General features: G+C 46.4%; 1 protein-coding gene across 2 annotated transcripts in view; it reads left to right on the top strand.

Moving 5' to 3' along the window:
• Window positions 1-14,950, top strand: part of CACNG5 (calcium voltage-gated channel auxiliary subunit gamma 5) — a 589,250-nt gene that overhangs the window by 486,412 nt on the left and 87,888 nt on the right. Inside the window, exon 5 of one of the 2 annotated variants that reach the window (XM_069655046.1) lies at window positions 6,776-6,883. The exons of the other annotated variant lie outside the window; for it this stretch is intronic. Within the exon in view, the coding sequence (XP_069511147.1) occupies window positions 6,776-6,883 (108 nt within the window). The remainder of the gene's footprint in view (window positions 1-6,775; window positions 6,884-14,950) is intronic. 2 annotated transcript variants of the gene reach the window in all.

Genomic DNA, 14,950 nt, shown 5'->3' with positions numbered 1-14,950 from the left:
GGAAAACATTGGCGGTAGCGGAATTACCACCAATATTCCCACTCCGCCATGGGGGCGTGGTCTGGGCCCCTGTAGTTCAGACGCGTTGTGCGGGGATCCAGGTACTTGATCCTAGAAACTGCGAATCGACTCCGCTGAATGTGGATTCGAACATGGGCACCTTAGGCAGTAAACGGACTAGGTTACAGGCGAAAACAAAGCTTGGGAGCCCACATTATAAAAAGCTGCTTGAGGCGGATGAGGAGCCAAGATGGCGGCAAGCCAGAGCCCGAAGATGACACTGCAGTGATGGTCTGGTGCAGTGGAGTAGTTGCTGACACTCCGGGAGCACGGGGAGGACCTGGAGGGATGCCACGCTGAGTTGGAATCAGCGGAAAGGTGCAGAGTACTAAATTGAGGGATGAGCTGCCTCTGGAAAAGCAGGGAGAGACGGGCGCCGAAGAGTGCACTGGGTGCAGACAAAGCTACTGAGGCTTTGTATAGGCGCGTTACAAATGCCATATCATATCATTTATCATATCAGGCCCCAGGAGGCAGCGGGGCATTGCTGGTCTGGGTTGGCGACTAGGATGAGCAGGACGCTGTGACTGTGGTGTTGGGCTGCAGGCTGAAGGAAGAGGCGACCGTAACGTAAGTACACAGTACAACACACGCCGGTAAGCACTAAAGGGAAGAGCGGCAGAAGAGGAGGCCAGCAAGCAGTAGAGGAGGAGCCTCCAACACTATCGGATATACTGCTGGTACAACGGAGCCATTATAGTGGGAGACAAGCCCATAACTGACAATAGCTAACCAAAGTAGTGCGCTCCCACTGGATTGTTGCAGTGAGGTTCCACTGCCTGGGCCACCTGCAGCCGACTCTAATTAAGACAACATCCTTTGTTGAAGGATGTTTGGAAGGGGCGAGAGGCCGATGTGACCCACTCCAAACAACACACATAGGCTGCCGCCCGTGCAGACAAGGACCCAGCACCAGAAGATTAGAAACGTAAAGGTCTTACATGGAGACTTGCGAGCATAGAAGTTGAAGCGTAGGTGGGCTCACTGGTAGAGCGCCCCAAGGATTTACTCAAGCAGGGCGGAGGGTGAGGGCTGCCAAACTCTAAGTGAGTGAGGGAGGGATGCAAGACCCCCAGAATACAGGAACACTACAGTGAAAAAGGAGATGCCCCACCCCGAAGAACAAACAGAAAGGGATGAAAGAAATTATGCCCGGGGCAGAAGCAAAGCACAGAGAAACGGGAAAGCAGCAAGAAGAGCAGCATGAATCTAAAATATTTGCGTTGATCCTGGATCTGAAAACGTCACTGGAACACAAAATTGAATCGATGGGCATAGATGTACAGCTCCTACGCCAAGATGTTTGCTCACTGGCAGAAAGGATTAGGACTGCATAGATGACCCAATAAGAAATAGTCCCCAATATAACAGCCCACACAGAGAAATTGCAGAAACTGGAGGCCAGAAATGCCACACTAGAAGACAGAATTGAAGAGGCGGAAGGACGATCCCACAGAAATAATGTAAGACTGCTCGGACTGCCCGACGGAAGTGAGGGACGGGACCCGACAGACTATGTTGAGACGCTTCTGCTACAGGCAATTGGACCAGATAAGCTATCTCAAGACTTTGCAGTAGAAAGAGCGCACAGGTCTCTCCAATGGAAACCCCTGCCGGGGTCCCACCTAGGCCAGTAATAGGGAGAATATTGAATTTAAGAGATCGTGAGGTGTTGCTGCGTTTCTCGAGAGAAGGTGGAACAATCAAAAAGGGAGATGCAACAGTGGCCCTATATCCGGATTATACCCCGCTGGTCCAGCAAAGGAGAAACTCCTTTATACCGGTGAAGGTGCAACTTCGCAAGATGGGGATTAAATACATGCTGATGTTTCCGGCACGACTGAAGATCCTATACAGAGAAAACGCATTTTCTGGAAACACTGGCAGCAGCAAATATGTGGTTGCATCATAACAACTTGAGGGACAAAGAGGATGAAGGAATGCTGAGTGGAGCGGGCAAACCCAAGAGGCCATAAGGGGCGTACATACTGGACCCGGAGTGAGGCACAAAATTAGAGCAAGATGCAGAATACAAAACAAGACAGGCAATAGGTGGATGCACCATGGACGAGAATAGTGGAACTGTGAACTCTCACCACAGTTTCAATCGATATTGCTGAACACAGGACAAGCATAGATGCCACTATATGGAGTCAAGACAACCCCTAAATATAAGTCTGCTTGGGCCGGCTGGTTGCTGGCTTGGGACCCGATACCCGATAGGCTAAGAGTAGCCCAAGGGGTACGGGTCAGCCTGAATGGGATTCCACCATTGGGCGGTATTCACCCCTGCAGGTTGAGTGGGTGTTTGGTTTGTTGTGTTTTTGTTTGTTAGAAGGTTGATAGTCTGGAATGTGGAAGGTGGTGGGGATCTTGTGGGACATGAAGAAAACAGTCAATGTTAGTTGTTTGTCCGAGAGGGGCCGCGAGGAACACAGGAAGTAGAACTATGGAAATGGGAGACATGGTTAAAATCACAGGCTGGAGGACAAGTCCAGGATGAAGAGAGGGAAAGGGTGGGTACACAATATCATGCCTAAATTCAACATCTTATCATGGAATATCAGAGGGCTTGGGTCATATATGAAGAGAAATCGGGTGAGGTCTTATTTATATATATGTGGCCTTCCTCCAGGAAACTCATTTGCTCCCGGATAGTCAGGAGATGCTAGTGGCCCGATTGGGCAGTGTCGGATACGGTTCCACGTATTCATAATATACAATAGGGGTCCTTATATGGGTGGAGGCAGGGGTCCCGCTGCGAGTGGTGGAGTGGTGGAGGTGGTGACTGATACTGAGAGAAGGTATGCAATGATACATGGCCACATTGGCCAAAGGGAAATCTGCATAGTGAATTTATATTTCCCCAATTTTGGGATCCCGATGCATGTAAAGAACCTGAGTAGTAAACTTGTTCAAAGGAGGGACAGAATGTTTTTATGAAGTGGCGATTGTAACTGCGTGTGTGATGCACTGCTAGACTGGCTGACACCCCTGCGTGGAGGGCCCTCAAATGCTACGGTGGCCTTAAAGGCTGTCAAAAAGGAACTAGCATTGGTAGATGTCTAGCGGGAAATAAACTCAGAAGAGTGGGGTTACTCTTTTGTTTTTCAGCCCCACATAAAATACACACAAGGATTGACTACATATTTATAGGCCAGGAAAGTATGTAGGATTATATTAGTGCAGAGCATGCTGGCCGCACTAACTGAGGGTACGCAGCCCCCGGTTCCAACCTAGCGTTTCCCTGCAATGGCGCTGGAAGATATCACTTTTGTGGCCTGTCTACAGCATTGCCCAGTACCTAGAAGTGAATGTTGGGAGTGTAAATAGCTGTGGTGGTGTGTGGGAAGCACTGAAGGTAGTGGTGAGAGGTGAGACAATGGCTAAGGCGGGCGGGTTCCGTAGACAACTGAGGAGGGATTTGGAAGCACTGGAAGATGAGGTTGTGAGATTAGAATCTAGGGCACCCGGGGTTGGTAGCCTGGAGAGGCAAATTGTTGAGGTGCATGTGCAATGCAAACAGGTCTGGGGCAGGTTGGTGAAGTTCGACTATGAGGCAAAGCTTGCACAAACGCATAACGAGGGTGACAAATCTGAGAGAATGCTGGCCTGGCTGTACAAGCGTGAGAAACCTAAGGTAGAGACTACACTGCTCCGGGGTGAGACTGGAGCTCTGTGGAAGTCACAGATGGCCATCAATGATATTTTCAGGGAATTTTATATGCAACTATATAGCCATGTGAGAGCTATACCCCTGGGAGAGATGGACACAGCTCTTGAGCAGATACACCTTCCGCTCATGTCGGAAGAACAGGCAAGGCAATTAGATCAAGCTATTACAGTAGAAGAAATACAGAAGGCGATTACAGCGCTAGCTTCAGGGAGGGAATGGGGGGGCCGATTACCGTCAGAATTGTATAAGGCCTATAACACGTTGTTGTCCAAAACCGCTATTGCAGGTATATGAAGAGGCTTATGAAAAGGAGGTGCTCCTGCTGAGCATGCGGGAGACATTGGTGACGCTGATACTAAAGCCAGGGAAGCCTCCTGAAAGATTTGAGCCATACCGACCACTGGCCTTATTGAACTATGATGCTAAAATCCTCACAACAGTACTGGCCCACCGGCTACGAGGGGTGATATCTACTGTCAAACACCCAGATCAGACAGGTTTATCCGGGGTAGCTGTATGTCACTAAAGATCCTGGACAAAGTGGCCTATATACAGATTCAAAACTACCTTGAACTGCACAAACTACTAGGAACTAGACAATCTGGCTTCCGCCCACTACACGGAACGGAAACAGCCCTGATTGACTTAAAGGCCCAAATAGACGAACTGAGAGATCAGGGCAAGACAGCCCTCCTCCTCCTACTAGATCTCTCAGCTGCGTTTGATCTTGTGGACCACAAAGTCCTCTGCAAACACCTGGACGTTGCCGCTCACTTCTCCACCCAAGCCATCAGTTGGATAGAATCCTTTCTAAGTGAGAGAACTATGAGAGTCTTTTCCCCTTCGGCAGCAGCTGACCCTATACCTATTACTTGTGGAGTCCCTCAGGGATCCTGCGTCTCTCCGACCCTCTACAATATATTCACCAAACCTCTGTTCGACGATCTGGACAATCTCGGTATCACCTACACTAACTATGCAGATGATACACAGATTCTCTTCCCACTTTCTGGGGATCACAGCAGGGATGGGGAGTTGGTGAATAGAGTGTATCTCATCATTCAGGCATGGATGGCCACACACGGTCTTTGCCTGAATGATGATAAGACAGAGTTGATCATTCTGGGCACACAAGCTAATATTAACAAATTGGGCCCGGATTACTCAGCCTTCAGCATAGACGGAAATGCCATTAAAGTCTCGAGGGAAGTAAAAACACTTGGTTTCTATCTCGACTCTACCCTGTCCTTCACTAAACAGGTAAACTCCCTAGCCTCCACTACTGCCTACACTTGTAAATTGATCAGAGCAGGCAAGCCCTTCCTGTCCAATACCAGCTGCCTAATCCTGGCTAGAGCCTTAATTCTTTCCCGACTAGACTACTGTAATGCCCTATACAGTAGCGCCAATAAAGCCACTACCCTAAGACTTCAAATTCTACAAAATAATGCTCTCAGAGCTGCATTAGGAATAAAAAAGAGGGAGCATATCTCCTCGACTAGGCGGCAACATAAATGGCTCTCTACGGAGAATAAAATCCAGCTAAAAATGATCTCATTAACCCATAAGGCCTTAAATAATGCAGCTCCCAGCTACTTAATGGACAAAATAAAAAGAAAAACTTCTAATAGACCCATGAGAGTCGCCAATTCCAATTGTTTGGCAGTACCTAGATTCAGACTCGCCAAAATTGGTGGCGCCTGCTTCCCTGTGAAAGCTGCTAACCTGTGGAACGCCCTGCCACCTAACCTAAGAGCTGACCAACCCTTCCCCCATTTCAGAAGGAACCTTATCAAACACATTATCGCCAACAACGACTTAACACCCGAACACTCACAAGTGTAGTCCGACCCAATGCACCCTGACGTGACATCAACCTTTATGCTTATTACCGCAAATCCTGTATGTTGCTAACTGTACATTCATGTAAATACGGCAAATCTTTATCTGTACATTCTTGTAATTTGTGCAATATGGTGTAATATTGTAAATTCATTTATATAACATTGTAACATTGTAAGCTTCGCATATACTTGTTGCTGCGCCCGGTAACCTAAGGGTCTGGTGCGCAATATAAATAAATAAACAAACAAACAAACAAACAAACAAACTAAATCTACATAGACTACAGCATGTGATAGACCGTACAAATGGGCACTCAGAAAATCTGCTGGTGGTTTCGGTAGATGCTATAAAAGCCTTTGACTCAGTGTACTGGGAATGGATACACATGCTTCTAAAGAGATTTGGGTTTTGGGGCTCATTTTTAAGATGGGTCAAGCTGCTTTACACAAATCCAGTAGCGAGATTGAAATCGAGGAGGTGTATTTCCGGGCTCTTGGACATACAGAGGGGTACTCGACAAGGGTGCCCATTATCGCCAATGATATATATATTGCCGCTGGAACCAATTGCAGCGTATCTGAGGCAAGAATACCTGGATGTAGGCATTTTAGTAGATGGCAACAGGCACCTCATTTTGCGGTATGCGGATGATGTTCTGTTGTGAACCAACACATAATCTCCCCATTATAATGCAGATTTACCACTGGAATACCGCCCAACTCGTAATGAGGCCCATTAGTGGTTGGTTGTGAAGTTGCAGATAAAAAGTCTTCAAATTCCTTTTGAGAATAAGAAAGCTTAGAATTATTTTTAGGCAAGACAGTGGATTCATTGGCCCTGATTCATGGAATTATTGGCGTGTAAAACAGGAATTTGCGTGCCATTCTGGCTGCAAAATCGCCATTCATCAAAGAGGTATTTGCAAGCAGAATGGCATGCAAAGCCCTGTTTTACACGCAAATAATTCCATGAATCAGGGCCATTGTCTGTAACATTTTGTGGTAGGACCTACTATTTATTGCTTCTGTCGAAAAGTCCTATAATTCTTTGGTGACCGGGGGAGATTATATTCAGTGGCTCCAGCTGCATATGCCATCTTTCTTGTGGCCATATCTTGTAATTGCTGCTTGCAAAAGATGTGTATAACATTTCTAGCATTCTTTTGACAAGTATAAAGTCTTCTATTCCTTTTAGGCAAGAGAGGAACCAGTGGTGAAGGAGCTCCCGTTCGGACCTGCAATGGATCCTTTGAGCCCTCATCAAGCATCTGGTCCCGAAGTTTGCCCGAAATCCAGATACCTGGTATGAATACAGAGAAGAATGTCTTGCAAGTTTAGAGACTTTGGGCCTCAGTACAAGTTGGGTAGTGCAGGTAAAATGTGATGCTATTACTGCATATCGCCGCATTACCACACTGCCCCAAATATAACTTTGGCAGTAAATTGGAGGATACACCTCCAGCTATGAGCTGAAGGTAAATCTGGCATCTTTCCGCCAAATTCCGCCAAAAATCACACATGGAGTTCTATGGATTCCAATTAACGGGGATTAAGACCACCTACCGCCACTTGTAATCCATCATTGTAATCCATCATCGAGTGGACGAGAGCAGCATTTTTCAAGCCACATGGACATTAGTGTTTGAGACTTTATTGTTGTGGTGGAAGTCATGGTACATGCACTGACACGCATGCACACATTTATGCATACAGCGATTAAAGAACTAGTCAGAGACAATAAAAGCAGAAGTATTCCAGAGCATCCGTGGGAATGCCATGGACAACATGATGGAACCTGTTTCTAAATATTCAGAGTGTGCTTTGCCCATGGCTTCCCAGACCCACAGCTGCAGGTCCATACTAAATAGTTGACAGAATACAACAGCACTCCTGTTTATACATCACAAGTTTCTTTGTGCTTACAATCAGATCTTCTTTCAGCAAGGCTTCCGTATTCTGGTTGTTGGCTGCTGTGGAGACTATAACTCCTGCTCCAACATCCGCTCCCGTTTCAGCAGTGTTGGTGTGACAGTGGTGTAATTTGCACACATGTGCATGCCACTTTGGCACTGCTAGTCTGTTTGATGTAGTTACCCACCTCGAGTTATTGAATAGCTCCTCCCACAGTTCACACTCACCTCAAAGAGATTGTCGAGCCCCACAGTCGGTCACCATGATTAAGGTTGACCATTCCCAGGAAATACAAGTCAATGGACTAGTACAGTTGGTATGTTTTCATGCAGTCCGCCACCTAGGGTGTTTGAAACGCTCCACCCTCAGTTCATACATAGGTAAATGGCCCTCTTAGAGTTCAATATTCACAGTGATTCCGTTTATTCTGGGAAGCACACTGCATATCCACACACTTGGAATTTTACTTTTTATGATATGTTCGATAATGTTGATCTTAATAAATTCCTATATTATGTTGTGTGGTAAAACACTTTATTTTAGTACAAAATTAATCTTACAAGTTAATCGCAATCATGATAATAGGTCTAAGTCAAGCATTAAGTATGATTTCAATTTTTTAAAAATGATTATTAATGTGATACAACTTTAAACACATTTAATTATAAAACATCCACAGTAACACATCATAAATATTATTAACAAAACCCATCAAAATAGCATATTTCCCAATATCCTTCTTCCACTGAGTTAAAGTGATCATCTTCCTCTACTGTGATCTCTCAGCTATATAAAACAGCAAAAAAAGGACTGAAAGCCAAACCTCATTCCAATCATAGCCTAAGAACCCCTATAATTTCTACAATACGGCAGCCTTCAGAATGAACGCTTCATAAACTAGCCAACTTCCCAACCGTCCAAACTCTAGCTATGGCCAGTGTCATAAATAAGCTAGAGCCCGACACACATCGCAACCAGTAGACGTTGCTCTGAATCTCACACAGGTCCTTAAAATGTGTGGCCATAGTACAGCACATACGTAATCTGTAGCGTAGGACATGAGGTCAGGACATGCAGCGCTGTCTCCAGCAATTCCGGGGCACAGCATAATTAATATGTGCGTTTCTCCTTAGGAATGCCCAACCAGGCACCCCCATTCACCAGAACATTGTTAAATCTTATTAACATAAATACCCTCTATGTTTTGGTGACGGGAATATGTAAATATGCTGTTGTGGTTTAGTAAAAGGGAAGAACATCCTAGCGAACGTGCTCAATGATTTAAATTTAGCAACATGATCATTATTGTTCATTCAACTTTCGGCACATTTTTTAAGTGATTTCACTATGACCTCTGCTCCCTCTTCCCACTTCGAAGTCCAAGCAATTTGCTCAAAAAAAGCGATTGTCTCAAATCTTACATTTTCTCAGCTCATGACAGGGGCTGGCCTGAAGGCCCTCTTTAACTATAGATAATAGTGAATTTTCTACTGCTGTCATAATGTATATGTATAAATGACCTCTCCTTATCTTTACCTGGACTGCTAGAGACATAAGACCTTAATCGATCCGTATCGCCTCAACAGGGGTACCATTAGTAAGACCAAGGAGTTTGTGCCGTATGTGACATCCAGCTTTTTTGTCCATTCATCTAGGTCAATATAGGAGTCCTCTAAGGCATATAGAATACTTGCCACTAACTTCTGTTAATAAACAGTTATGATCCCTGCTAGACTATACCCAGCAGAACACTGGTTAAACATTTTACATAATAGATCTCTTTCACCTTTTCTTTCCTCCATCTCACAACCTAAATATACATAACTACTGACTCTTTGGATCGCTCCCTCTGAGGTATAAATCACAATCTCAATCCTATAAGTCTTACCAAAAACACAAACTTCGTTTTATGCATATTCACCTGCATGGCATTGCTTTTTACATAGACCAGGATCGCCAGCGCGCTCTTACTGATGCCCATGTAAGTGCTGTCCAATGGTTTATAGTGATATTACCGAATTACATTATGTCGAAAGTCATAATGTTGAAAAAAAAAGTAAAAAAAAAAAAATTTCGAATGTCTTTTTTTGTTTAATTTTTGGTCGAAATGGGGGGTCCCCCACACCCCCTTTTTTTGATTTTTTTTGTTTTAGCCCTTTTTCTTAGTTGCGGGCCCCAAAAAAAACATAAATAAAATAAAAAAACATTTGAAAAAATAAATTTTGATTTTTTTTTTCGACATTATGACTTTCGACATAATGTTTTTGACTTTTTCACTGCACACCCTGTCCAACACTACAATAGCATCTGCGTAGGCCAGCCATCCAATTTTTGAATGGCCCAGCCTAGGCCGGAATGATCTCACCTTCATTAGTGCATCACCTATATCTCATATGTAAAGATAAAAAAGTAAAGGGGCCAGCACGCACCCCTGTTTGACCCCCCTACTAATCATCACAGGTGATTTTGAGAGGTCTTTTGCTCCATTGAGTCTTATTCTAGCTTTATTGTCACAATGGGGGAGTTTGTAGGGATACAACAGACCCTCTTGGGCACCCCACGCTGCTAGATTTGTCCACATATGAAATCTGTCAATAGAATCGAAAGCCAATGAGAAGTCAACATATAAAGCATATAGGGTATATATTGCCTGCTGAATTAGTTTGTTGAGAACAACGGTATTAATAACCGTTGATAAGCTCTTCCTTAACCTGGTCTTAATTGTCTTAGCATCTGGTTAATCTGGACCCACGCATTCAACCCACGCAATATAATTCCAGCATACATTTTACTCATACAGTCTAACAATCACAAAATGCAATCATTTTCACATTCTGGCCTCTTTCCCTTATAGACCGGCTGTAATTGTGCCATACCCCAGCCCACAAGTATAACCTCCATCTTATTGATCATATCAAACAAGTGGCACATAATATCAGCCCATATTGCCGGATTTGCTTTTATGACCGTGTTAGAGACCCCGTCCGGACCTGGACTTTTGAATGATTGAGCCCATGAATAACCTTGATTATGCTCTCATAATAAAAATGGACACTAATGATCACCTCCGTTTCTGAGTGATTAATGGGAGCTTGTTTTTGAGAACTGAAATCTTTACTCTTTGCATCCAGGTTAACACCCGACCGATGACTTCGGGAGATTCTTAAGCTGAACATAGATTTATGTGTCATCGGTGTAAGAAAGGTAGCTAAGATTAAACTCAGTGAAAATGTTCAATAATGACCTGATGTAAACATCAAACATTAGGGGGCAGAGGGAGGACCCCTGTGGTACACCACACAGAACTGGTAAGGGATCCGTGTAATAAATTCCCATTTTGATCAATTGAATCTTATTGGATAGGAAGGATGAGAACCACCTCAGTGATACCTAAGATACCCGAGTCACTTGAGCCAGTCTAGAGGTAAGAATCTCAAAGTCGACTCTGGAATGCCGCTGCCAGCTTGCTCAAATCATAACAGTTGAGGGAGGAGGAAAATATTCAGATCTAAATTACTGCTCATTGAATTTACAACATTTATCTTCATTAATGACATTAACCTGTATTTCCTGGACCTGCACTTTTCCCACAGTTTCTTTGTGTTTCCATCTTTTAGAATTTAATATATTTCTTGCTACGCCTTATTACTGCATGCCACGTTATAACATTTCACCAGATTTTTATACATATTTTTGGCACTTCTAAAACGACAGATTTTACCCCGGGGAAAATGTCACTATTACGGATTCTTCTCAGATTTTGCCTTAACTTCCTTTTCTTATACTTAATGACCTCATCATTCCACTTATTATCTTTCTCATCATATATTGGAGTTTTACAGTTCCGCCAGAGACGAAAATATACAGTGTTAATTGTCACCCATTTAGCCCAATTTCCCTGGCCGGTCGGATTGGGATCCTAAAGATGGTCGTACTCCCACAGCTGTTATATAAATTCACCAACCTACCCCTATGGCCAAGAGACGGCTTCTTTCGAGCACTAACTCGTACCATTAATGCTTTCCTCTGGCACTCTGGGGCAGTTCGATTAAAACGTGCTACTTTGACCACCCCCATGGAGGGTGAGGATTCAATGCCCCTGATTTTCTTAAATACTGGCTGGTGGCGCATGCTCAGTTTGCCACCTTCTGGTTTGATACACAGGATCCCTCTCCTCATGTCCAGCTTGAGAGGATGGCGGTCAGTGACCGGGACGTCCGCTCCTTAATTCTTGCCCCTCTGCTGGTCATGCTGGAGTCACTGGACCCTTTTGTTAGCACTACCCTTGCCTCTCTAAAACCTGGAGACTATTAGACACGCCCCATCCATTCCATGGCGATTTGCCTTTATGGAACTTCCTCCATGGGGTCTCATACCTACCGTTATCCTTCATACACTGGTGGGCTGCATTGGGCTTCGAGGTGATCAGTGACACCTTCGAAATGGCAATTTCATCGAATAGCCAGACCTACCGGCCACCCTCAGACAGAAGCCATCTGCGTGGCTCCAATACTCGGCCCTCTGGAAAGTCCTTAAAGTCAGATACCCTGATTTCCCCACGATACCCCCTGACGACCCAATTGTTGCAGAATTATGCAACTTCAACTCCTTTAAAGGGAAGGTGCCCAAACTATACACCCTGTTACAAACTAGAACGCCCCCCCCCTTCGACAAATTGAAATGTAAATGGGCTGAGGACTTGGAGGTGGAAATATCCGCGAACGCTGGAAGCACACACGCGGAAGCAAACATAATGTGTCCTTTAACTCCCGTTTCAAATTGATCCAGCTCAAAGTCCTACATAGGTACCATCTTACCCCGATCCGATTACACTACATGTCGAGGGACCATTCCCCCAGATGTCCCAGATGCAGAACTGACAATGCCTCATACATACACATGCTTTGGTCCTGTTCAAACTGTCGCAGTACTGGGAGTCGGTACTTACTACCTTATCTGCCATTCTGGATTGTACAATCTCCCTGTCCCCATTGCTGTGTCTCATTCACGACTTCCCTGGCCTCGGCCGTGACTCCAAGAAGCTGGCTGGCCTTTGTATGCTGCTGGCTTCTCGTTGCATCTTACAATGCTGGCTTCGCCCTGTCCCCCACTCACACACACAATGGCTAAGGGCGGTAACCTGGGCATCAGACACAGAGGAGACCTGGTCTAATCAACAGCCAACACACTCAAAGCCCAGGAACATCTGGCTGAAGTTTCGTTCTTTCATGGCATCTTCCGACACAGACTCTGATACCGCATCTCTGGCTTCCTGCTCCTCCATGTCTGCTAGGGCTTGAACTCTTGTTGGCTTAGATTTCTGTTGCCCGCTGCACTTTCCACACTTGTACATGCAGAGCTCAGGGTGTGGTCTGCACGCAGGGTGTGAAGCCGTGAATCCGCCGTGCTCCTGCCCAAGATCCTGAAGCTGCCGACACTACGGCGGCAGAATCGAAATGGCAGCTACAAAAAATTAAGAGGCACGTAGCGGAACCTTATTGCTCCACTCGGCTGAAATCCCAGAGGAAATCTGAGCTGGCAAAGAGGATAACGTAGCGTTTGAAAAAGCTCCCCTACGGCACCCAAGATGGCGGCTCCCAGCACGGAGGCTGGCGGAGGACTGTGAGGGCTGGACTGGGCGGAAGCAGATGAGATTGTGAACGTTTGCCCTCCGGATTGAGACGCACGGCAGAACCGCGGAGTCCTGGGCTGAGACCCCACGTTGAGAGGGAAGAGCGACCCCCGCCGGCAGACAACACCGAGGGAAGCCTGGAGGCCTGCCGAGGAGCTGGAGTGAAGACGAGACGGACAGAAGAAAAACCTACCCCTTCAGCGTTGTGAGGCGAAGACGATGGAGATGAGCGGAGTCAGTCGACTGGGGCGCCAGGATTGCTGACGGCTGAGGAGCGGAAACGGGCACCGCATACCCGGCGGGCAGGAACACGAGCAGTCCCGAAGAAGAGGAACGTTTTGACACAACACATGGTTCCCTATCACATACAACTGGGCCCTTACCTCGCACCTGGAAGGCAGACAGCGGAACTGGGATTAGGATTACAGAGCTAAGGCCTGCAGCCCGCCCTGTACACCTGGAACTCTCCAACGGGGCCATGTCGCCTCCTAAGAACAGATCAAAGGCCGCCACGATGGACGCTTTCACAACTGCATTCCCGAGGCAGCAACTACCGCAGGAAGCAATCCCTGCGGCAGACCCACCACCCCCAGCGTTGGACCCCCGAGTCGCTCAAATCTTGCAGGCAATTGCAGCGTTACGCACATCTATGGAAGGCATAACGGAGAAATCAGGTCAGATATACAACTGATGAGACAAGATGCCCGCAACCTGACGGAAAGGGTAACTAGAACCGAAACGTCCCTGCAAGAAACCAGCGAAGACACACGGGAGCTAAAGGCGAAAGTCCAAGAACTGGAACTGACAGTGGCAAGACTAGAATCCCGCTCAGAGGCCGCAGCAATGTCCGTATCCTCGGGGTCCCGGAGGACATGGAAGTCCCAAACCCCACCGAATTCATCGAAACGCTGCTGCTTCAAGAAATTGGAGCAGGCTCACTTACCCAGGGGTTCTCGGTGGAGCGGGCCCACAGATCCCTCCAGAAAAGACCGCCGCCGGGCTCCTACCCACGCCCGATAATTGCAAAAATTCTAAATTTCCGTGACAGGGAAGTGATATTGCGGTTCTCAAGAGAGGGCGAGGTGATAAAGAGGAATGACTCCGTAATAGTTATATATCCAGACTACACCCCCACGGAGCAACGATCGTGGGATTCCTTCATACCTATAAAGGCCAGATTACAGAAACTCAACCTGAAATACATGTTGTTGTATCCGGCGAGACTTAAGATACTATACAAAGGGAAGGCAGTCTTCCTGGAAACCCCAGCTGCCGCTAATATGTGGCTTGAGCATAATAACCTGGCCGACGACACTGAAGAACCTGAGAAGGGGTCCATATGACTAAGGAATGACTGAATCTACTCGTGGAAGAGACCGCACCAACAAGCTGGAGATAAGGTCCGCTAAACCCTACTTAACGCTGCAACAAGCTGATGTCTTGATTGGGCAGGAGCACGAAGGCCCAAGCGCGAGACCGTCAATGACCCACCCCGCCTAGAACAGTGCAGGCCAAATGCCTACACACCACCCGTACCGAAAGGCCTGGAAAGGCCCCCGAGGCTCAGGAGCCCCTGAGTGTCGCGAGTTCAAAACGACTGCTGGGGGCAGTTACTTGTTTTGTTTTTCGGTTAATGTATCCACCACGTTGGAGGATGAGAATGTTGGTAAGTCTCCGATGGTTAAATCTACGACAAGGGACGGGAGGACGGAAACACTGACGATATTGGACCTAAGCCTACTACAAACGGGAAGAGACAGGGACACGGCCGCATCAGCATACAGCCCTTACAGGAGCGGGATTGCTCCCAGACCCCCTAAGAGACCA

The sequence above is a fragment of the Ambystoma mexicanum genome, chromosome 3q, assembly GCF_040938575.1.
Source record: "Ambystoma mexicanum isolate Mex_15411 chromosome 3q, UKY_AmexF1_1, whole genome shotgun sequence".
In the NCBI taxonomy this organism is placed as follows: Eukaryota; Metazoa; Chordata; class Amphibia; order Caudata; family Ambystomatidae; genus Ambystoma; species Ambystoma mexicanum.
The sequence above is the reverse complement of the archived record's forward strand: the minus strand, read 5'-3'. Positions and strand labels throughout refer to the sequence as shown.